Genomic DNA, 25,476 nt, shown 5'->3' with positions numbered 1-25,476 from the left:
CTCAGGGGCAGGACTTGCACCGGGGGCTGGAGGAAGCAAGAGCAGTGACAGGCTACAGCGGCATGAGCCCAAGGGCCGTGGGTTCGGTGACGGGGTGGGTGAGGCAACAGGCTCACCTGCTCCAGAGCCCCCCGACCTCTCGACACCTGCTCCCGTGCAAGGCCTCCTGGCCTCCCCACTTGTCACAAAAAATGTCCCAAAGGGGGCCCAGCTGTCCCCAAATTCTGCCAGCCTCTACCCCTTGGAACAGAGGGGCCACTGTCCCCACCCTGAGCAAGCGCTCTGAGGGGGCCCGAGAGTGCCGGGACCCCCACCCCCCTCAGCGCCCCTTGAGGCCCCCTCAGGGTGGAGGGTTAGCCTGAGATCCAGCTGACTACCATCAGCGAGGGTCTCGGCACCGCCTGAGCGAATCACCACATGCTCACGGTCGTCTCAGAGTACGTCCAGCATGCGCTTGGATTTAGGTTGTCTTCTGAGGTTTGAGAAACCGGCCGACACTACATGCTGAGACCCAACAGCACGACCCACACACAACCTGTCGCGCCCAGCTGTGCACATGTCCGGTCTCAAGTGCCCGTCTCTGCAGCCGTAAGATGGGACCAGAGCCATGCAGGGGCCCTCTGCTGTTCCCACGCTGCGTCCCCACTGGGTATGCCCCACTGAGCCCCAGGAAGCAGTCGGGGAACATTCACTGAGTTCTCGCAGGAGCTCCTGGGCCTGGAACCTGGGTGTGATCTCTCATCACTACCACGCCCAGGTCCTTCACCCCACCCGTCCGAGCAGCTCATCCCCTCCCTGCAAACGCACCATCCCACCTCTGAACTTCTCCAGCCATGACCTCCCCAGGCTGTCCTGCTCATGACCCTGGAAACTTCGCTTAAATGACCCTGCAGGCCCAGCCCATCTGCATCCTCAGAAAGCCGTCCCCGAGGGGTCTGCCCCCCAGCCGCTGACCACAGGTGACCTCTCTCTCCTGCAGGTGTTCCACTCTCCCCAGTGAGCTGTCTACACTACACTTGATTCACACAGTGGTTCACCACCTCCCCGCCAATGATCTGTCTACACTGCACTTGATTCACATGGTGGTTCACCACACCTCCCCACCAATGATCTGTCCACACTACTTGGTTCACATGGTGGCTCACTCTCCCCCAGTGAATTGTCCACACTGGCACTTGGTTCACATGGTGGCTCACTCTCCCCCAGTGAGTCACATGGAGGACATGAATCATAACCAGTCTATACTGTAACTAACTCACATGATCATTAACAAAAACAGAGATACGATAGCTCCTTAACCATGAGGCAATTTGTTGAAGATTAATTGTAATAGCACACTCACCACTTTTATAAAGTGTTTGACAACTAATGACCTCAAAATAATACCAGCTATAATTGCTATTACCTGTAAAATCAGTAAAAACATAGACCCCTCGTGCACAGGGCTAGAGCACATTGTATATACATGACGTGCATAAGAGAAAGAAAAACTACTTTTCCAGGATGTACCACAAGAGGGGACAGGTTCTAGGTGCTCCTGGGTCTGGAGGAAAATCACAATCACTGTGGAGGCCATAACAGGAGCTAGGCCAGGGGCTCTGTTGTGAGAAGGGTGAGGAGGCTGACTGCCCATGGTCTGTGAGGCTCACGCGGACAGAGACAGGAGACGGGTATGCAGACACTGAGGCAGCTCCCACCGAGCCCTGGACGTGGCCTGGGGAAAGTGAGCACGTGGTTGCTCTGATTCACAGCGATGCGTTTGTGCGCTCGCTGTCGAGTCTTAGGGTTAACGTAGAAAGTGATGCTACATGGCACAAAAACAGACACTCAGATCAATGGAACAGACTAGAGAACCCAGAAATGGACCCACAAACGTATGGCCAACTAACCTTTGACAAAGCAGGAAAGAATATCCAAAGGAATAAAGACAGTCTCTTCAGCAAGTGGTGCTGGGAAAACTGGACAGCGACATGCAGAAGAATGAACCTGGACCACTTCCTTCCACCAGACACAAAAATAAACTCAAAATAGATGAAAGACCTGAATGTAAGACAGGAAGCCATCAAAATCCTCAAGGAGAAGAAAGCAGGCAAAAACCTCTTTGATCTTAGCTGCAGCAACTTCTTACTCAACACATCTCCAGAGGCCAGGGAAACAAAAGCCAAAATGAACTACTGGGACCTCATCAAAATAAAAAGCTTCTGCACAGCAAAGGAAACAATCAGCAAAACTAAAAGGCAACCAACAGAATGGGAGAAGATATTTGCAAATGACGTATCAGATAAAGGATTAGTATCCAAAATTGATAAAGAACTTAAACTCAACACCCAAAAAACAAATAACCCAGTGAAGAAATGGGCAAAAGACATGAATAGACACTTCTCCAAAGAAGACATCCAGATGGCTAACAGACACATGAAAAAATGCTCAACATCACTCATCATCAGGGAAATACACATCAAAACCACAATGAAATACCACCTCACACCCGTCAGAATGGCTAACATTAACAACTCAGGCAACAACAGATGTTGGCGAGGATGCAGAGAAAGAAGATCTCTTTTGCATTGTTGGTGGGAATGCAAGCTGGTGCAGCCACTCTGGAAAACAGTATGGAGGTTCCTCAAAAAACTAAAAATAGAACTACCCTACGACCCAGTAATTGCACTACTAGCTATTTACCCAGAGGATATAGGTGTGCTGTTTCAAAGGGGCACATGCATCCCCATGTTTATAGCAGTGCTATCAACAATAGCCAAAGTATGGAAAGAGCCCAAATGTCCATCGATGGATGAATGGATAAAAAAGATGTGGTATACACATATATACATTATATATATATGTGTGTGTGTGTGTGTATATATATATACACACACACACACACACAATGAAGTATTACTCAGCAATCAAAAAGAATGAAATCTTGCCATTTGCAACTACATGGATGGATCTAGAAGATATTATGCTAAGTGAAATTAAAGAAAGACAAATATCATATGACTTCACTCACATGAGGACTTTAAGACACAGAACAGATGAACATAAGGGAAGGGAAGCAAAAATAATATAAAAACAGAGAGGGGGACAAAACAGAAGAGACTCATATAGAAAACAAACTGAGGGTTACGGGAGGGGTTGTGGGAGGGGGGATGGGCTAAATGAGTAAGGTACATTAAGGAATCTACCCCTGAAATCATTGTTGCACTATATGTAACTAACTTGGGTGTAAATTTGAAAAATAAAATTAAAAAAGAAAGAAAGAAAGAAATGCTATAATACAGTCTGACCCACGCGCTGAATACTCTGTAAGTTCAACAGTGTGCTATTAGTTCCCATGCACTCGCCCGTCCCACAGGGATGGGATGAAGTCTGAGTGGCCCACAGGCATATCCTGGAATTTGAATCTACAAAAATAATCAGTGACATGAGCTATTTGCAAGCACTCTGGCTGCTTCTACTATAAACCAAGTGCCAGGTGGGGAAGAAAATCGAATTATTTTGTGATCTGATTAGTTGGGTTTGTGGTAACCAAAGTTGACTGTATACATTAAATCCCAAGTGATTAAAACATAAATAATCCCTAGTGTTAAATTAGACAGTAAGGACATACCTCCCAACGTGAATTCTGAGTTTCCATCTAGCTTGTAGCCCCACATAATCAACCACAGCATCATTTACACACACAAAAACAACTACGAAAACCTACCTACAGCCATAATCATGTGTGCGACTTAATTAAAAACCAATCGCCTAAAATAGCCCGCGTTGCAGGAGATGGGTGGGGGGGCAGAGAGGGGAGGCTTCATCCACGAAGATGCAGAGGCAGGGCAGAGACGCCCCAGGGAGGATTTCTCTGGGCTTTTCCGAAGCCCACACACGTTTAACTTCTCAAAGACCCCACAGGTCTGTACAGAGACGACTCAAGTCCCCGCAACCGATGCTTTTTGTGCTGATTTCTCTCCTGTCCACTTTTACAACCAGGAAAACCGAGGGACATAGTTCAGTTCATAAATATTCCATCTCCCTGGCAAAACCACAAGCAAGGATTTATGGGCAGTCTTAGGAAATAGCATCAGTTACGTAGCAGAGGTAAATTTTCAACAGTTCACTAAACCCTCTCCTGTGCTTTAGTTAGGTTGCCACCGCCCGAAGTGAGGAGGGTCAGACACATCTCGGCCTTTCTTTTCACGTTTACGTTTATAAAATGTTCATGGAGAAATGTCCTTCACATAAATGCCAAGGACCTCTGAAAATGCAAAAATAAGGCAAAAGATTGTAGCAGAGGAGATGTTTTTTAAAAAACCAGGTCCCAACAGGGAGTGCCCAGGTCAGAGGGGAGGGGGCGGCCAAGGCCGGGGGCAGAGGGAGCACGTGTGCTCCCCTCAGAACTGCTTCGTGGCTGCCCCAGCAGCCTGTCCTTACCACCGGCCATGGCTCTGTCTGTCCTGTGTCCTGCTATGTTTGTCTTTCCACCTGTGCACGTCACTGGCAACAGAACTGTGCAGAGCTGCTGACCCACGCTGTCGGGGCCCTGGAGCCCGAACACCCCCTAGAGGGCACCAGGGTTAGAGGTCAGCTCACCCGGATCTACGATGCCTAGAGCATCAGCTGTGCAGGCGGCGCTCTGTGCACTATTCGTTTCCCTTAATTTGTCAGGCTTTACCTGCTGTTTCATAATAAACTCCTCTCATTCTTATGCTGGAGTAAATAACGCTCTTGCTGCAACCTACATCCTCAAAAGCGGTGCCTGAGTAGCCGAGAAACCACCCGGGTGCCAGTGGGTGGGCAGCTGGGTCCCCGGCTCCTCCGTGGTAGCTCCACCCTCAAGAGTCTCCAGCAAGGTTGGGTACCCAGCCAGGGGACAAGAAAGGAAGGATGGGGGAGCTAGACAGCCGGAGACAGGAGGGGTCCCGCACAAACGTCAGCAGCCAGAGCAACCCATGACACTGTTGCCAGAAAGGTCACTCGCCACGCCACATTTCATGCATCTGCGGGCTGGATGTTTGTGTCCCCAAATCCCCAGGTTGAAACCCCCACCCCCAGGTGGCTGTATTTGGAGCAAAGCCTCTAAGGCAATGATCAGAGTCAGATGAGGTCGTGAGGGTGGGCCCCACACCAGGGTCAGCGTCCATACAAGAGGAGACTCCAGCTCGCTGTCTGTGCACACACCGAGAAGTGGTCCTGAGAGGAACCATCCGCCAGCACCCAGGCTCAGGCAGTGGTTTGGGACGTCCTCTTCTGGGAGCCTCACAGGGCCCATCAGGCGCACAGAACAAGACACCTCCTGGAATGATGGTCTATGGCTTCGCGGACATTCAGAAACTTCACTTTCAAGGGAAGGAAAAGGGGCAATCAGAGGTCCGTTGGAATCCTACCTCAGAGCATACAAGGCATGGGAATCAGATCTCAGCACCTTGAAAACTTACTGAAGAAGGAAACCCTCAATAAAATGACGAGGCAACCTACTGAGCAGGATAAGACACTCACAAATGACGCATCCAACAAGGGGTTAATATCCAAAATCTGTAAAGAACTTCTACAACTCAACACCAAAAACCACCCCAAATAATCCAATTAAACATGGGCAGATGACCTGAATAAACATTTTTCCAAAGAAGACATCCAGATGGCTAACAGACACATGAAAAGATGCTCAACATCACTCATCATCAGGAAAATACAAATCAAAACCACCAGTGGATACCACCTCACACCGGTCAGAGTGGCTATAATTTAACAACTGAACAAGCAGATGTTGGCGAGGATGTGGAGAAACGGGAACCCTCTTGCACTGCTGGTGGGAATGCAAACTGGTGCAGCTGCTCTGGAAAACAATGTGGAGGTGCCTCAAAAAGCTAATGCGATAATTCCACTAGTATTTACCCAAAGAAAATAAAAACACTAATTCACAAGATACACACCCCAGTGTTGATGGCAGCACTATCAACAACCACCAAGATATGGAAAGCAAACAAGTGTCCGTAGTTTGATGACCAGATAAAGAAGAGGTGGTGTATATACACAATGAAATATTACTCAGCCATAAAAATGAATGAAATCTTGCCATTTGCAACAACGTAGATGGAACTAGAATATATTCTAAGAAAAATCAGTCAAAGAAAGACAAACACTGTATGACCTCACTCATTGATGGTCACCAGAGGGGAAGTGGGGGGGGGGGGCGGTGATAGGTGAAGGAGACGGAGAGTCTCCTTCATATCATCACGAGCACTGAGTGCTGAACAGAGTTATCTCATCCTTATGTTGCACACCTGAAACTAATATTGAATATAACACGGTAGCTTCTCCATACTTCAATTTTTTAAACGTTTTTAGAGAAGTAAAAGACAGGCAGTCTGCCCTTGAGCCGCTTAAAACCCTGGGGAAGCCAGAAGAAGGCAGCACGTGAAGCCCCAGGAAGCCCATCCCAGAGAGAGACTGCACGGACAGCCACCTGCAGGCGCCATGGTGCCCAGCAGGCAGGGCGCACCCCAGCAGTTAGGTGCCCCCACAGAACAGCATCTCGACTCTCCCCCAACAGCCAGCATGCTGAGGAGCCGGAGGAAGGAAGACCACGTCCTCCTGTGACCTGACAAAGGCAAAAGGTAAGGCCTTACGCCCACTGGTTCCTCAAGGTCCATCTCGGCTGTCGGCTCCAGTGATGCCTTTCTGGCCCCCTGTGCCTAGACAAGAGCCTCATTCTCCGTGGCCAGGCGAGAGCCCCTCCTCCCTGAGAGGCAGGTGGCACCGAGGCTGCGTCTTCCTGCTGGTCCTGCGGGAACAGTGCCCAAAGGCTCTTGCCCAAGAGCGGGCCTCTCGGACGCCCCACAGAGCCCTCAGACCCCTGTTCCCACGGAGCCCAGCTCCCTGTTTGTGCCCGTCAGTCAGAGCTCTGAGCTCCCCTCCCCACTAGCCTCCAGAGGTGGGACCTAAGTATGTGTCAGGCGAAAGGATAAACCCTGCCCTCGGAGGTGGGGCCAAGGCACCATGAACCCTACCAGCCCCGTGTCCGCACCTGTAGCTGCTCAAGAAACAGCAGTTACGACTGCCCAGGTCATGGTCAGGGTGCCTGGCAAAGCCTGATGATGCAATTAATCTTCCCACACAAATTAAGAAGTCAGGCTCATCCAAGACGTGCAGAAATTACCCAAACTCACACTCTGTGAAAAACTGCTGCCCTCTCAGTTACAGCACGAGAGGGGAAGAGTCATGACAAGGAGAAATGGTCTGAATGTGGCCCCAAAAAGGCATGCCCGTATCCTGCCCCGGAGCCCGTGCCTGGGTCTATGCAGATGTGAACTGAAGGAACCGAGGTGAGCTCATCCTGGATGAGAGTAGCCCTAAACCCAGTGACAGGCATCTTGTAAGAGACAGAGAAGGAGAGGCAGATGCAGAACAGAAGCCACATGATGATGGAAGCAGAGACAGGAAGGACATGGCCACAAGCCCAGGGATACGTGGAGCCCCCTCCCAGAAGCTGGAGGAGGCGGGAAGGACCCTCCCTGGAGCCTCAGGAGGGAGAATGCCCTCGACACCTTGACCTCAGACTACTGTCTCCAGAGCCAGGCGGGAACAGATTTCTGCTGTTCTGAACCACCCCGTTTGCGGTCTCCAGTTCTGGCTGCCCCAGGACACTCACACCCAGTGCACCTGGGACACGTACCCACTCTCTCTGGACCTCCATCTTCGGGTCACACAGGACAGGACGGTCTCCAGGATTCGTCTTGCCCATGACTGACTCCACAGTGCCCAGTGGAGGTGAGGCACCTCACCCAGCAGCCTCACTGCCTCTGGGGCCAAGCCAGGGAAGACCCCCCAGCACACACGCCCCACGCCCAGCAGGCCCCACGCCACCTGCCAGGCCTGAACCGTCACGCCTGTATGGCACCCGCCACTCCAGGCTTCGGCAGCAGCCACAGCAGCACAGGGAAAGGCGCCGAGCCCCCAGCGGCACTGGACAAGCGGCCGCCAAAGCCTCAGTGTCGTCGCTGCACGTTTCCAGCATCCGAGAGGCAGGCCTGTTTCTGTATCAACACATTTCACTGACCGTAAATGCGTTTTTTTTAACGCGGTCTCTATCTTTCGCATCTTTGCCAAGACCTGTTCCTGCCTGCAGCACAACGTGCAGACGCCTGGCGGGAAATGAACGTCCGTCCCGTCACAGAAACGAGCCACTTGCCCACCTCGCAGGTAAGCAGATGCTGGACGTGGCTACAGGAAGATGCCACCAGTGTCTGCAGCGACCAGGGAAATGATCATTAGTAACAACGATGGTGATGAACGAAGAACACTTAGGAAGCCCACGGCAGCACACTCAGCATTTCAGACACGTGAGTGCATTGAATCCTCATGGAAACACCGTCAGCTCAAAACAAAGAGGATTACCTTATAAAACGGGCCCTCGTGACTCACACCACATCTCTGCCTCCAGTGCCGTGAAGGGCGCTGCATCCCAGCCTGCCTCCTGCAGCAGAGAAGCGACACGGCCACGGTGGGGCCATGTCGGAGGGAGAAGGGTGACGAGAAAACCACATCCGTGGACCACGCCGGCCTTGTCACTGCAGATAAGCGGCTTCAGTAGGGACGCTGGTCACACTAGGAAAATTTCAACACGTGGGGTTATGTCGACTCAGTGTGTGTGTGCGTGTGCGTGCGTACGCGCTGTCCGAATGTATTTGTGCACAGCTGTGCATATGCACGTGTGTGGGTACGCACTGTGAATGTGTCTCTGTGAGTGCTCGTGTGCGCATGCATGTGTGCATGCGCACATGTGCAGAAATGTGAAGGAAGACTGTGGGTTAGCAGGGAGCAGCTCAGCCAGGAGGCACCTGAGATCGTGGGGTACTTAGAAACTGGTTCTACAACCCCGAAGACAGGGAACCAAGTGTGTGGTTTGTGCAAGCCCCCAGCTCCACTCAGGGTTCTATGAAACAAGAATCCCAGAAGGACAGCCCCAGGCTGGCCCCTCCAAGGGGCAGGGGAGGGTGGGAGTGTCTGTGGCCTCCCACGGGCAGGCTCTGCCCAGACTCGGGGCCAGGCTTGGGGTCCTCCCCCACAACCGTGGTCTGCCACCGGTTCAGTGTAATATCTGGTTCTTTCCCCAGGCCATGGGGTCGTAGGATAGTGGGCATGGTGTTGTCTGGACACCGCACATGGGGACGTGGCTTGGAGGAGGAGGGGGGCCAGGCCACCGCCCGCGCTCAGCCGTCAAAGAGGCCCTGGTGCTTGTGTCTTTCAGGAATTCGCAGACTCCGTGTCCCAGCTGGTCACACAGAAGTTCCGCGAGCTGACCATGGGCCTGGCGTCCGCGCACGCCCGCCACAAAGCACTGGCAGGGATCGTCATGACCACAGGTAACACCTCTTGTTTTCCCCGTGGGAACCTCACCTGCAAGGAGAGGAGATTTAGTGTTTGCCTGATCTTGGGAGCAAGACAAATCCCTCTTCCACACGAAGACGCCAACAAGAGAAACAGGAATAGGACCCGGGGAGCTCTGTGACCAGAATAGATGGTCAGCAGAGCCGTGCCACCAGTGGCCGTAAAGCCCACCACCTCAGAGCCAGCTCTGCCCACGCGCCTCGGGTCCCACCAAGAAGGGCCACGTGAGGACCTGGCCTGTGTTTCCCATTAGGCTCCCAAGCCGCAGTGGAGAACGCCGGGCATGTTGGTGTTGCTAGCACTGGAAGCCAAGGTCAGGCCCAGCCGCCGACCGGTGCCGTGGGCGGGTGGGAGAGGAGGCTGCCCTCGGGTGCCTGCGTCTCCTCTGCACAGGGAGTCTGAGTCCCCGCCGGGTGCCAACCCCAGCACAGGACATGGGGTGCTCTCCTTCCTGCCAAATGGATCGCAGACGTGGCACCCGCCCCACACGAGCGGCAGTACGGGAGGGGAACTTCCGGACCGCAGAGAAGGTCGCGGCCTGGGACGGCCAGGGCGGGAGAGGCAATGGCTGATTTTCAGCAATCGGTTTTAGTGAAAACGTCTCATTACTAGCCTATGAATAGTAACTAACCGGCTGGTTGTTTGAATCCTACTGTTTCTGGCTCCACAGCTCGGCACGAGTTGGTAGCAACCCGCTCAAAATGATTATTGCAGAAATAACTGACTTTGGGCTAGGATTCACACAGAGACTTTGCGTGTCTACACAAAGACTATCTATCTGATGACGAAACAGATTTAGGTTAAAAACCCATTAAAACCAGATAGTCGGCATCGTTTTCCTATCATCCCAGCCCCGGGGGGCCCAGTGTGAGGATGCCAGAGGAGCGGCAAAGCCACTCAGGATCCCATGTCCTTTCCATCCAGGGCATCTTAGTAAAATGGAAATAAAAGTGCCACCCCCACCCCCAACCACCTGCTGTTATTTGGTGAGTAGGATGAGGCATATGAAATGCTTTGAAAGGTAACAACTACTGTAGGAGGACAACGTGCTGAGGCCAAGGCAATTCAGTTTTGCCAACAATACCACGGTGTCCAGTGCCTCCATCCGGCCCTAGTCACTGACACCCGCCCCCTCTTGTACTTGCACAAACATCTGCCTCCTTGTAGAAAATGCAATATTCTAAGTTGAAGGCTAGGACTCCACCTCCATCGAGATCATTCCTGCTGGACATGGCCATTCTTTTCTCCAGCCGGCCAGCAGCCCAGATGCCTCTACATGCCCGGCACCATTCTTCACACTAAGGGGGTGCCAGGAAAGAAGAGCCCCCACTTTAGGACATAATCCAGGAAACCGTGAGAGGTGCTAGAGTCCAAGAACAGTCGCTTGGGTTTGAATCCCAGCCCCACCTTGAACTAGCCATGACTATAGGTCAATCAGCCTCTCTGCAACTTAGAGGGAAAAAAGAAGGAAGGAGGGAGGGAGGGAGGGAGGGAAGAAGATAAAGAAGGAAGGAAGAAGGGAAGGAAGGAAGAAGGGAGGGGGGAGGAGGGGGAAGGAGGGATGGAAGGAGGGAAGAGGGAGGGGAGGAAGTAAAGAGGAAGGGAAAAGAGGAAGGGAAAAAAGGGAGTGGGAAGGAAGGAGGGAGGGGAGGAAGAGAGGAAGGAAGAGGGAGGGGAGAAAGGAGGTGAGGAAGGAAGGAGGGGGGAGGGGAGGAGGAAGGAAGGAAGGGAAGTAATATTTTGCAAAGATTCGTGGGAAAACGGCATGTAAAAGTGGTCAGTGAATACACCGTTTTATGTGCTGACAATTTATCTGCATGAACAAAATTTATTCTATTAAGTGCAACTGTACAAAGTGAAGTTTCACTAATTAGTAACTTTAAACGTTGAAGAATAAATTGCTGAAATTTACTTTCCTGTTATAAAGAGAAGATTTAATAAACATGTTGATTAACAAGACATTAGGGAGATGTGTGCAGAATTACTGACAAGTATTTTCTTTAATCATTGACTTAAAGCTGATGTGACACTTGACCCCAGTCCTAGTACAGGTATTTAAGCTAATGCCTAGGAAGCCCCAAGAGGGAAGGTTTTTCTGGCTCGAGTTCCCATCTGTGTACAAAGTTGTAAAAATGCGGTGATTCCGCAGGAAAATGGGACTCAGAGGCCCGTCCACTTCTAGGTGGGCGAGACTCAGCCCCTGCAACGTGCTTGCCCTTGTGTGGCCATCAGGAGAAATCTGATTGCAAAAACATACGCCTGCGAATAGAATAGCTTTTACTTTTATCTAAATAATGCAGTACTGGTCAAAACTCCAGAAGAGAGCTCGGGACAAGACACGGCGCTCTCCTGCCAGCCCCTCAGGGAAGCCATCACTCATGGTCTATTTGTGTCCTCGCAACTCTCAACACTATTGGTTCCGTGTTCACTGTTTCAATTCTGAGTAATACTGATCTGCACCATTACAATCGGACACTTTTTTTAGTTTTCATGATATTTGTAATATTTGTAGTTTTAGATAATATGCTTTTACTTCTTGTCCTACAAGCAGAGATGATTTATCTTTACTTCATGCTCTACCTTGCAAGTGGCCTTGTATCACTGTACGTGTATATCTGTATTGTTGTATAACGATACTGTACTTGTACTCTCTGCCGTACTGAAGTCTTCCCTACTCCGTCCAGTCATCTGAGGTTGGAAACCAGCACTTGGCCTCCACGCGGTCAGGGCCCCAGCGCCAAGCACAGGCTGACCTAGGGTTGCTGTGCTGTCACCAGACCGTGTCCTGAGAGCAGTATCATCCAGTCTTACAGATTCTCCTTCTGCCACCACTCAAAGCCATGTCACATTTAGGGTCGGCCCAAATCTGTAGCTAGACTTCCTTAAAGACCTTCTGAGGTAGTATGTGTGTTTTGCAGAACGCTCAACTTTCTTCTATTTCGCTGAAAAGAAGGAAGTGCCTGTAAGTCCCTGTGTCTGTGGACAGGTCCACACCCTCCCCCAGCTGTGACTGTGCCCTCAACACACACGACACCTCTTTCTCCTCCCTTCTCCCTGACAGGTGCAGCCTCAAGAAACACCCTTTAAAACACGGGGGGAACAGAAACCAGCAGGCTCGCTCGCCAGGCAGTGTCCTGACTGTGCCTTTCATATTACTGGAATAGCTTTGCTTAGGGAGAATTCCACACTGAAAATTATTTTCCCTGCACATCTGGAGGGGATTTTTCTATTATCGCTTACTAATGTTTCTAACTAGAAACATCCGGCTGACATCTTTGCCGGATCGCCCCCACCCCACCCAAGGAAGGGAAAGGGTCCTTTCTTAAACTGAATGTTTTAGGGGCATGGGGGGGGGGGTGCGGGGCTCATTCGGTTAAACCTCCAACTCTTGATTTTAGCTCAGGTCATGATCTCATGGTTTGTGAGTTCAAGCCTTGGCTTGAGCTCTGCGCGGACAGTGTGGAGCCTGCTTGGGATTCTCTGTCTCTCCCTTTCTCCTTCTCTCTCTGCCCCTACCCCTGCTCGTTCTCTCTCAAAATAAATAAAAATAAACTTTAGAAACAAATAAATAAACTGAATGTTTTCTAATTTCACAAGAATGTGTACATGTGGGAGCCATGCACCCACCCTGATTTATTTAAGCTGTTCTGTTTCTGCACTGTTTCCTTCTATCATTCTGTTGATAAATTCCTTCCTTTACACACTTTTTGTCAAACATTCAGTATTCTGACTGAACCCTCGGTCTTACTTCCTGATGTCGTCTACCCTTTTCCTCTGTTCTTGGGCATTTCTGAAACTTCCCTGACCCTCTTCAACTGCCCGTCGCTTCTTAAATTTTTTTTTAACATTTTAAAATTTATTTTTGAGAGACAGAGAAAGAGCACAAGCAGGGGAGCAGCAGAGAAAGAGGGAGACACAGAATCCAAAGCAGGCTCCAGGCTCTGAGCTGTCAGCACAGAACCCAACGTGGGGCTGGAACTCACAAACGGTGAGATCATGACCTGAGCTGAAGTCGGATGCTCAACTGACTGAGCCACCCAGGCACCCCTGTCTGACGCTTCTTAATCTCTGCAATCTTCATCACTCATCACCTCAGGTTCCTCCCTTCTCCTGTTTTATTGAGGTGACGCTCCCCACAGGTCCCTGGGGAGACTCAGCAGCTGAGGCCTGGGCCTCCTCTGTGATGGAGCTTTGTTTACTGTCTGTCTCTGTCTCTTTTTGGCTTTTGTCTGAATATTCGCATTCATGAGAAAAATACTAGCTCAACTATCACCAGTGCAGCTCTGATTTCCTCTAGAATTGTATCCCTTTCCGGGGATACAGCGGAAGGTGGGGGCTCCCCCCATCGGAAGCCTCCTTGACCCAGGTGGGTCGGGACCAGACAAGGCCCCTTAAATTGAAAGTCACCCAGTGAACCCGCCCTTGGGGCCTGCTGGTCGGTGCCTGCTTTCTCTGAGCCCACCCCGCAGGCCATTGCTCCCTTGTGACGGCTCCTCCACGCGGGGCTGGGATGTCATCCTGCCCCTCCACGCCGCCACACACCCCCCAGAATCCTTTCCTTCGGTGGATCCCACGGGAGGAGAAGCAACATGTCACTCACTCTGACCTCCTGAACCGGAAACCTGGACACTGACCGTTTAGCCAAGTTGTCAAGCAACAGCTCTGGCTTCTCCTTTGTGAAGCAAGTCGGGTGTTTCCATGAGAAAGAGATTCTTGAAGGGGCCTTTAGTAATGATGATTTTCATTTGATATGCAAATTTATAATTTTGATAGCACTTTTGCACACACTAATCAAGTTAATTGCTACAACCCTGAGAAGTGGGAAAGGCAGGAATCTTAATTACGGCTTTTAAGAAACACAGACAAGGAGACCAAGAGGCTAGGTGCCTCTCCCGAGTCTCGGCAAGATGTGGGGGTCCCTTTAGACTGAGCACGAGGCGTCGTGCTGAGATGCTCGATCTTCGCCTGAAAATGACTTACTTCTAAGCTTGTTAAATAAACAACCAGAAGAAAGACTGTGTACTCTCCGAAGTTCAGGCTCCAGCTCGTCTTCCACTGGCCCGCCCTGCACAATACACCCGGAAGCTACGGCTTTGACAAACATCTGTCTGGTTTCAGCTGACGTTCAGCTATAACTGCTCACAAATGCCTGGGATTTAGGACTCCCCAGAAAAAAATGCACAACTCCTTGAAAACGGGACAGGGAAGAAAACGGTGAGGTCAAACTTCATGAAAACAGCCCAGAACAGCTCCATTCAGCACGTCAGAACCGTGTGGGCCGAGCAGGCCGGCCCATCTTTCTGGGACAATCTCAAAGTCCCAAGCAACAACATGGAACACGTGTTCCACTGTGTTTCAGAGTGTGTTGCTCTGAACCTAAAATGACCACGTGGGGTGAAGAAATCTGCTTCTGGGATGTCGCGCCATGCTCTGGCGGGGCACGGAGCCAGCCACCAGGTAAGGCTGTCTTTGCCCCGATCCTCCCATGGCACCCGGTGCCCCAAAGGCCTCAGGGGGCTGGTCCCAGACCCTGCTGATAGGTGCAGAGGCAGGCGGCAGGGAGGAAGGTCCTGGTGTCCAGGCACGTCACCATGCGTGCGGCCCCATCTTGTACAGTAAGGAGCATGTGCGACAATGATTTTCAGGCTTTGGTGTAGACGGTGAGGTCTAAACCACAAAACGCAGGGTGTATTTTACCGCTGAGCCTTGTGTAGCATGACTGCTGACATGTTTACGCTGAACGTATCCCTCCTTAAAATGGAGAGAAGGGAAGAGCCCTCACTCACCCAAGTCGCCACAGGCCCAGCCTGCCTCCAGAGAAGCTTGCAGTGGGGGCCCCCCCGGAGAAGCCACCTGCGGAGGGGCAGCGGCCGACCTTGGCTAACCCCACACCAGACACCTGAGTCCTCGCTCCTCGCCAGACGCGCACAAGGAGACACACAGACGGGGAGGAAGGCAGCAGTTCTGAACTCTCTCTCAAGACCGGGCGCACCCGTCAAAGCTGTTCAAACACTTCGGCATTTTCCTCATCATGACATCACAGCCTGGCAGGTAACTGCCCCCAAAGAGTTCACCGGTGGAAGAAACCACACCCTGTTTTACTTCAAGGCATTTAAACTCACCTCAACTTTATTCTAGTCTCTTAAACTATAATATTTTTGTGACGAATGAATGATTGGAACCTGGGGGATTATAATGCAGCAGCCATTCGCCTACAGCCCAGGAGGGGTGTGGTCAGGTTGATTGTTAAGGGGTCCTTGAACACACTCTGTTTATCAGCTGCTCCAAGAGTCTTCTCCTCATACAAAGAACATGTTTCATAGTCAGTACAAGTCATAAAAGAACACGTGGCTTTAATGACTTCTACCAGCGGATGTCACCAGTCTGGCTGCAGATCAGAGGAACCAATACCTGTGACACTAAAGGCTAGAAATCACAGCATTTCTTTGGGATTCAACGGCCCCTGTCACAACTTTATACGATTCCCTTTCATCCTCAAAACCTTGACAGCGCTAGTTTTGTCCCCATTTGCCACAGGAGACAGCGGACAAGCTCCTGTGACCCAAGTCTAAGGTCAGTAGCAGAAACAGGGTCACCCGACTCCAAAGCTTGGGTCCCGGTGCGGGTCACATCCTGTGGCTTTATGTCCCCACCCGGCACTGCCATCCCCAGGGCAGCGCACAAAGCTTGTTCACACAGCTTACGAAATTTCCTCCTAAAGTCCACGCATCTGCAATGTTTAGAGAATACAGCCCTGCGGGATGGCTGTAAACCGAGACGCTGATGGGAGAAAAGTCTCCGTCAAAAGTGAAAACGTTTCCTTCGGTCTTACCCATGGCCCTCCCACACAAGAGGTGCCTGAGCCAACATTTTTAAATGCACTTGATTTCAAACTAACTAAAGGAAATTTAAAGGACAGAAACAGAGACTGACAATAGGAAGGAACTGATTTGAAGGAAAAGAGATAATCAGGGTCTGACCAAGTGAGGACAGAGGCGAAAGGGCAAGCGCTTGGCAGTCTGAGGCTGACACTGCAGGGTGCCGGGTGGCTCCTGCTGGGGGACACTTCCCAATGGCCAGGCCCTACATCAAGGCTGGCCGCTGTCTCCACAGGAGATTATAGAAACCCTACTGCCGGGGTCATGACACTCAGTGGGTGCAGCGCTAGGAAACAGGGAGTCAGAACTCATTTCTATACCGCAACCCTGGGCAGTCTGCATGTGGGACAAATCCATAGTTTTGATATTCGTTCTTGGATGCTGGTTGGTATATTTACCTTTATTCTCAGAAATGTAATCATTTCCCTCCAAAATCAGAGGTTGTGTTGTGAAAATTCCATTCAAGGTTTGAATGGGCTAAGAACCACTCCTTCCCAGTTAAATAAATAAAAGTACATTCCAAACCACTGCCTAAAGTTGGCGCGCCGGGGCTAGGGTGCACTGGGGAGAAGCCCACCGACTTAGAAGTTCAGTGCATCAGATGGAGGCCAGCCAGAGAGCAAGCCAGCCCAGTCACCTTCCCACGACCCGGTACCGGCTTCCTAGTGGGGAGAGGTGACCGCATCAGCTAGTGAGCAGACAGTCCAGTTCTCCCGGAACTGACCAGAGCAACGCAAGAGGCCAGCCAGGGAGAGACATTCACTCCAGTCCTGGAACTTTTCTCGACTGTCTTCCTCTGGGACAGAGTGCTGGTGTGCCTGCTTCCACTCACAGTGAACCACACTGAATCACCATGACAGAGACCTTCCAGAGCTCAGTGTCCCCAGCTGCCCAGCTGCAGTGTCCTCTGGGACCCGGCACATGCCCACGAGGTGGGGGCCAGGGCACCACAGCAAATAGGAGCCAACTGCTGTGCTGGGCTGCAGTGATACCCTTAGTCTCTGAGCCAGGAATCTCATGTCTTGAGCCAGCATCCCTCAGGCAGTAACAGGCTGACCTGCCACCTTGTACATCAGGTAGAGTCCCAGACCGTGACCAACACCCTCCCAGAGTTTCTTTACACAAATGCAAGGAAACGCACACAAGAGGTGCAGCTGTTACATCATTGCCCTGCCACTTGCTTTTTTCACGCAACGGTTTATTTTCCCTGCTGCTGGACACGGGCCCTGAGAAGGTGTGCTGTTACAAACATCACTGTGCCACATGGCTGTGTGCCCACATCGTTTTCACACATGGCTTATGAACGGGTCACGTAAATTGCCAGAAACAGAACTGCTGAGTCAAAGGGTACATGCATTTGTGAGTTTGTCATTCAAATGCACTCTATCCATAAATATTCCTGCCCCTGCTCATAAGGGCAGAGGCTACCCCACAGCCTTTCCAACTGTACATTAATAAACCTTTAAATGTTGACCAACCTGATGGGTGAAAAATTGCGTCTCATTGTATTTTGAACGTCATACTCTTTAAATCAGTGAGACTGTTTTTCCATATATTTAGGAACACTTTTTATTTACTTTCTGTGAAATGTTTTTATATAGCCTTTCACATTATTCTATTGGGATTTTTTTTCTAAAAGTTCTTTATATATTAGATACAAATTATTTGTGACACAAATTGTATTTTTCCCCAGTTTTTAATTGTCTTTTTACTGACTTTAGGATGTTTTTCTGTTGAGAATTATTTTATGCATTTGAATTTAGCAATTTTTACTACTTTGAGACTTTTAATTATAATTAGAAAGGTCTTTCACCTGCCAGATTTGTGAAGAGATTATCCCATGTTTTCTTCTAGCACATTGACATCTTTTTAGATTTTTTTTATTTTTAAGTAATCTCCACACCCAACATGAGGCTTGAACTCATGACCCCAAGATCAAGAGTCACACATTCTACCGACTGAACCAGCCATGCACCCCCACGTCTTCTTTTTCTTAATAACCAAAGGCCACAGTTTACATTCTTGGTGTTGTACATTCTGTGGGTTTGGACAAACGTGTAACAACATGGATCCACCATTACAGTGTCACACTGACTAGTCTGACTGCCCTAAGAACCCTCTCCATGTGTTCCGTCTCTTCACCCCACACTCCCCCCAGCCCTGTAATCACTGATCTTTTTCTGTCTCATACTTTCGCCTCTCCTGGAGCGTCATGTAGCTGCAGTCACACAGTGTGGAGCCCTAGGAAGGAAGTTGGCGTCCTTCACTTGGTAATAAGCATGCCAGTTTCCTCCATGTCTCTTCATGATTTGAGAGCTCATTTCTTTTTAGTGCCAAATACTATTCTATTGTCTGGCGGGCCACATCACCTAAACACTGTTCCACTGTCTGGGCGGACCACATCACCTACTAACAGAGAACATCTTGGTTGCTTCCAAGTTTGGGAGATTATGAATGAAACTGCTGGAAACACCCATGTGTAGGTCTTCATTTTTTTGCACCTAAACCTTTGATCTGCCTGGAATTGGTCCTGATGCATGGTATAAGGTGAAGATACAATTTTATTTCTCAGATGGCTCTTCAGTTACTAGACAGCACTAATGGAATAGTGGCCCTTTGCCCCCGAGGTTTGAGATGCTATCACCGTATCCTACACCAACTTCCTGCATGACTTTGGGTCAATTTCTGGACTCTGCTCTGTTCCCCTTGTGGGACTTCATGCATCAGAACCATAGCAAGTTGTTACTGAGTCCTTGTAATCTGCTTGGTATCTCCCAGCTTTGTGTGCTACTATTGGTGTTCTTTCCCAGAATTTCCTGGGTTTCCTACCAGAATCAACTTGCATGGCTCAAATATAAATGACAGGACAAAACTATACTTTTCAACCCAATTTTCTTTGTCAGAAACAAAGCCCTCGTGCTGTTCCCGTCGGAACCATGTTAACCTCATCAATCACTTTAGAGAGGCTTCATGACGTCAGATCTTCCTGTCTGAGTATGTGGGACATCCACTTGTTCACGCTTTGTTGGTGTCTTGCAGGGGGAAGGGTAATGTTTTATTGGTTATTCGTCTTGATCATTTCTTGTTAAACTTATTCCTGTTATCTTGTTTGCTGCTGTAAACAGAGCGGTTTGTCCCTTACAGTCTCTTACCCGCTGTTGTGTGTACAGATGAAAGCTATCGATTTCTGTATATTAACTTGCACCCTATCCCCTTTCTGACTCTCTATTTCTAGCTGTATTCCAATTGGATTCTCCAGAGATTTCCACATATAAATCATAACACGTTCAATAGCAATACTCTTACTTCTCCATTCCAATTACTGTATCTCCAATTTCCTTCTCTTCTTGTGCTAATAACTTCAGCAAATGTTAAGTAAGGAAGTTACCATGGGCATTCTTGCAGTATTCCTGGGCGCAGTGGACACCCCTCTAGTGTTTCCCCAGCAAGCATGACGCTAGGGGAGGGTGCATGTGCATATCCCTACCATGTATGTGAATATACCTGTCTCTACGTGTGTCTACACCTCTTTCTATATATATGTGTGTGTGTGCCTGTGTGTATACCTCTGCCTACATATGTCTGTGTATGTGTGTACATCTCTCTATAACATGCATTTGTGTCTACATCCAACTCTCTATAACATTGTGCATGCGTATGTATCTCTCTATATGACACATATACCTCTATAACATCTATATCTTTATGACGTATATATGTGTATATATACCTATGTAATATATACATATACATACGTGTAAAATCACATTTAAAAATCCACCTATTTTTTATTGAGTTTTTACCAAAAGTAGTTGTTGGATTTTGTAGATGCCTTTTCAGTATCTGTAATTATAATCGTATTTTTGAATTGCATTTTAATTGAACCCATTTTTGCATTTCTGGAATAAACCACCCTGGTAGTACTTACTGTATTGCTCTTTTCCTCCAATGCTTGGCGGTTAGAATTTTCAATACCTATAACCGAGGCTACCTGGAGTTTTCCTTCTGCACGTTCTCAGTCAGGTGGATAGATCAGTAACAGGCATTTCATGATAAAAATCATTTGAAGCCTTTCCTTGTCTTCATACGCTCTGGAACACTTTAAATAGCCTTGAAATTGTCTGCTACTTAAAGTTTGGTACAATTCTCCCACAAAACTAACTGGGCTTGGTGCTTTGCAGGCAGGGGCCTCTGACCACTTCTGTTCGTTCTGTATAACTCAGTATGGTTGTGTCTTCTATGACCATGCCTCATGTCGCCCTTCAGAGTAACAGTCACCACAACAGGGGCCACAGCTCAGCACCTGTGTCCCAGAGCACATGGCCTCTGTGGCACCTACAAGTTCCAGAGTTTTCTGTCAGATCAGCTGGAGACTAGGCTCATGTGAAGCCTTCTCTTTGCCTGGCTTCTTCCCTCACCCTCTCTGTTTCCATAATTGCCCTCTAAGAGCCTCCAAGAGAACTCAGTGAATCACTTCCCGGGAAGCCCAGGCCCCGGCCAGCTTGTAGAGACCCCAAGCACAGAGTTCTCTCCCCTCCCCTCCCCCTGATGACATTCTGTGTGCAGATTTTCATGATATTTATCACATAATACCTTATATTGTAGACATTTCTGTGTCTGAATCATCTCCCCAAATTCATGATAAATCCTTTGAAGAGTAGGACTGTGGCATGTGGCATGGAATGGCACACAGGGGTGAAGAAGCAAATAGTGTGTCTCTAGGGGCACATAACTACACTGAATAAGGCAGAGCCTGGAGTCCAGAGAAGTGAGGATTAATGAAGGGTGAAGGGACAGCAGTTTCTGTTTCTACAGCTCCAACTTCCACAGAATCAAGAGAGGAGAATCAGACCGGCCCTCAAGAGAAATGGGGACAAGTCCCAAACCGTCCTCCGTTGCTAAGCTATCGGGCACGTGCACAGACATCTGAAGGTGGAAAAACTAAGGAAACCATTGTAAACGTTACTTTCCATTACTCTAAGTACCTGCTTTAATTAAGCTGGGATCTGCAAAGCCATTTCTCCATCAAGCTGGCTCGTCCACAATGGGCTCCACCGGATAACCACCTTTGCTAGAATGCGGCTCCCTGGCAGCTGGCCGGCCTTATCCCCTGGGACGAGGGCCTATTGATCGATGACTCTCGGGTGTCCCCCAAGCGAGTGCCAGGATGCTGCAGGCAGTGGAATGGGAGCAGCTGATCTGGGGGCTGCTTTCAAACATTTCGCCAGTCCTGGGGAAGAAACCACAGGGGGTTAATCGGATCCTATGTTCCCTCTTCTCAGAGCAGCGCAGCCGACTGTGTGACCAGAACAAAAGAAGTGAGCATCCAATTGTTTCCTGAGATGTCCACAAAGCCACATCTCACATGGAGGGGGCCAGCGAGGGCCAGCCTGGCCAGGGCACTGGGCAGTCTGGGGCCACGGAGACAGAGGGAGGGAGGGAGGGAGGAAGAGAATGGACGGACACGCAGAAAGAAACACTGCTGCATCCCATCCATCCATCAGGCAGTCTCGCCTTAACACACAGAGGGCCCCCTGGCCCCCTCCCCCACTGCACACACACACGGAGGGCCTCCTCCCCCACTGCACACACACAGGGCCAGCCTCCTGACCGCAGAGGGATGTGTGGTGCTTTCCCCACTCCACATCTTTCCTTCTTTTTTCCTCTCCTGTTTTATTTCAAAACAAAGACCCACACTTATGGGGCAGGCGTGGGCAGATGTCATATGGGCTTCAGAACTAAGTTCTGAGGGACTCAACAGAGCAATACCACCATCTGCTAACCTGTCGGGTATCTGCTGACCACACGCAGCACAGAATTCAGGACCCCACAAGCTGCAGGTGGGGTCCTTTTTTTTGCTTAACAGGTGCATCTGGCTTATGGTTTCCTGACACCATCTTCCCATGCAGCACCTGGAAATCAGATTTGTTACTAACTCAGGAAAACTGACTGGATTGTCCCAGGTGACCCATCCAATTACGCAGACTCTCCGGGGAGAGCCTTCTTGAAATATTTTGTGGCAATTCTGACTCCTGAAGGAATTCACCATCTACATGAAGAGAAAATATGGCTACATTCGTGGACCCATAAGCCTATTAGGTCAGTGCATTGAGCAGCCGAGCTTCACTGAACCAGGAATACCCACTGTGTGACCTACTGAAGGGGAGGCACAAGCCACGTGCGTGGGGCCAGCAGCTGGCTCCTCCCGCCTCCGAGCCCCCACGACGGGGGAGTGGACACCCCAGGCCCGTCTGGACTGAAGGCGCAGCTTCAGTACAAGGGAGGAAGTCACAACATTTCTTACTCACAGATCTCAGCAGCCTAGGTTCAGGGGGCACAGGGGGCACAGGGGTACTGGGGGTGCAGGGGGACTGGGGTGCGGGGTACAGAGAGAGCAGGGGGCACAGGGGGTGCAGGGCGTACAGAGGGTACAGGGAGCCGGGGGTGCAGGGGGCACAGGGCAAGGCCCTCCTCCACCCGGGGCACAGCCACAGGAGACACAGAGAGCGGGTACCAGCACCCCTTACTCACAAGGTCACTCACTTTCCTCAGCTCCACTCCGAGTGTTTATTTAAAAAGGGCCCCCGGAACAGCCCGACGGGGAGCGTGGGGGGCGAATCGGGAGCGGGATCCGGCTGTGCAGTCAGGACAACAAACTCGGCCTGTGGTCTTCCAGGGCCCCCCCTAAATGCAGGTGACCCACATCACTTCTGAAAACGGGAGTGTGGGGTTCGTTCTTAAGGTTTGTTTGGTTTTGTTCCCCGTTCTTGCAGAGAATGTCGTTGGGACTGTGGTCAGAACGAGCACTGTCCTGAGACGGTTAAATCAAGGAGCCTCCACTGTGGGAATGACCCATCCGCTCCCGGCCTCAGGAGGCCCCCGCAGGCCCCTCACCTGCGCAGAGACGGGGGAGGGGGAGAGGGGGGCGGGGGGACGGTGCCGGGGCCCCTCGGGACCCCCGCCAGCCCCTCACCCGCGCAGGGACGGGGGGGGGGGGGGGGGGGGGGACAGAGCTTCACATACACTCCCCCCCGCCACGGAGTTCCTGTCTGTGCTGCGGCTCTTTAGGAACAACAGCCTGGTGGCGCCCAAACAGGACACTCACCATTTGCACGCCGTCTGTGACCGCGGCCTCGCGCTTTGCCCTCAGGTCCCGCGGCTTCCACGTGGCTCCTGAACTGCGGCGGTGAAGCGAGGCCGCGCCGGTGGGGGATGGGGTGGCTCCCACTTCTGCGCCGGGCCGGAGAGGGGGCGGCCCCACCACACACCCCAGGTCCCCGGCCCTGAAACGCCATGGTCACCGGGGCCTCGGGGCCCAGGGCGCCGGGCACGTGACGCAGGCACGCGCCCGCCCCGCAGGCCCCGGTCGCGGCGGCCCCACGCGGGGAGCTGGGGCGGACGGTAGCTCGGGTCAGCGTGCGCGGGTGCGTCGTCCGCCCCGCCCCCGCCTGGCTCCCGGCGCCACCCCCCACCCCGGCCCGTGCTCGACACGCCCCCACCAGCCAATCCCAGCCCGCGCGGCGGGGCGCGCGGGGCGGGTTTCCGGGCGTCATGGGGGGGGGGCGCCTCCGGGCGCGGCCAGGCCACGCGCTCCGGGCCCGGCCCTCGAAGCGTCGCGGCCGCCGGAGCGCCAGCGGGCCGCCAGACCTCCCGGCAGGTGTCCGTCACACCCGCCTCCGCGGGGCGCTACTCGCAAGAGTGGGGAGCCCCTCCGCGTCCGTCCGGAATCGGCAGGGGCACGCTCGGGCGCCCCCGCGGGTCTCGATTTGGGAAGTAAGGAGTTCTCGGGACGGAGCTTTCTGCGGGCCGGGTGGGCCCGAGACCCCAGGCACCTGTCGTTAAGTGCGGCCCCCGTACCCGGCCCGCGGTGTGGTGCCCGTTCATACGGGGCTTCCAGGCTGGGGCCGCCAGGGTCCCATGAGGGGAGGGCGGCCTCGCTCCTGCACGGGGGTCTGATGGGGGATCTGACGGGGATTCTGACGGGGGTCTGACGGGGGGCAGGGTCTGATGGGGGGGATCTGACGGGGGGTCTGACAGAGGTCTGATGGGGGTCCGATGGGGGGGTCTGACGGACGGGGATTCTGACGGACGTCTGATGGGGGATCTGACGGAGGGGGTCTGACGGGGGTTCTGATGGGGTCCGATGGGGGATCTGACGGGAAGGGGGGTTCTGACAGGAGTCTGACAGGGTCTGATGGGGGTTCTGACGGGGTTCTGACAGGAGTCTGACAGGGGTCTGGGGGGGTTGGTCCGACGGGAGGTCCGACAGGGGGAATCTGAGGGGGGGTTCTGACAGGGGCCTGACGGATGGGGATTCTGACGGGCGTCTGATGGGGGATCTGACGGAGGGGGTCTGATGGGGGTCTGATGCCCTCTCTGTCCCCCAGGCTTGGACGTCAGGCAGGCACAGGTCATCGTCCTGTCCTCGGGCACCAAGTGCATCAGCGGCGAGCACATCAACGACCAGGGGCTGGTGGTCAATGACTGCCACGCGGAGATCGTGGCCCGGAGGGCGCTGGTCCACTTCCTGTACGCACAGCTGGAGCTACACCTCAGGTAAGCGGCGACCCCAGGGACGGGCCTGTGTGGACAGCCGTCTGCCCACAGCACATTGTGACCCAGACGGTGCGTCCGCTGAGCGCTGGCCAGCCTGAAATGCCAGGCCTCCTTCTCCTCTGGCCTCCCTCCTGGGGCACCTGCTCGCCCACGGGTGGCTGCAGCAGATGGTCTGCAAGGTGCACGCGTCCCGCCTGCCCACACGTACAGACACGCCTGGTAACAGGCTTATCCCCCCAGTAATGGGGACTGTTCAGGCCCAAGCGGCCGCCACAAAACACCACAAGCTCCCAGTCACTCGCAGCTCTCGCTGGACATCCAGGATTCAAGGGGCAGCAGGTCTGGTGTCTGATGAGACGCTGCATCCTGGGTCACAGGCAGTGTCTTCTCCTGTGTCCTCCTCATGTGTGGAAGGGGCGAGGGGGCGCCCTGGGGTCTCCTTCATAAGGACACTAATCCCATCATGGGGGCCCCACCTCATGGCCTCCTCCCCTCCCAGAGGCCCCACGTGCTGACACTGACATCCTGGGGTGCAGGACTCCAACATATTAAGTTGGGGGACACAAACGTCCAGCCTCTAGCAAGGTGGTCGCCAAAGGGCAGTGTCTCCACACGACTACAGCACCCCACAAACCCAGCCACAGGCATCTGGAGTGGTGCCCTC

At 52.0% G+C, this 25,476-nt stretch overlaps 1 protein-coding gene across 2 annotated transcripts in view; it reads left to right on the top strand.

Moving 5' to 3' along the window:
• The window catches only part of ADARB2 (adenosine deaminase RNA specific B2 (inactive)), a 416,451-nt gene that overhangs the window by 348,564 nt on the left and 42,411 nt on the right, over positions 1–25,476 (top strand). For both annotated transcript variants that reach the window (XR_008299861.1, XM_027073309.2), the window contains exons 4-5: positions 9,239–9,353; positions 24,644–24,812. Coding sequence is in view for 1 of the 2 variants with exons in the window: in XM_027073309.2 (XP_026929110.1) it covers positions 9,239–9,353; positions 24,644–24,812 (284 nt within the window). In the remaining variant the exon portion in view is untranslated. The remainder of the gene's footprint in view (positions 1–9,238; positions 9,354–24,643; positions 24,813–25,476) is intronic.

The sequence above is a fragment of the Acinonyx jubatus genome, chromosome B4 (assembly GCF_027475565.1).
Source record: "Acinonyx jubatus isolate Ajub_Pintada_27869175 chromosome B4, VMU_Ajub_asm_v1.0, whole genome shotgun sequence".
Taxonomy (NCBI): domain Eukaryota; kingdom Metazoa; phylum Chordata; class Mammalia; order Carnivora; family Felidae; genus Acinonyx; species Acinonyx jubatus.
The sequence above is the reverse complement of the archived record's forward strand: the minus strand, read 5'-3'. Positions and strand labels throughout refer to the sequence as shown.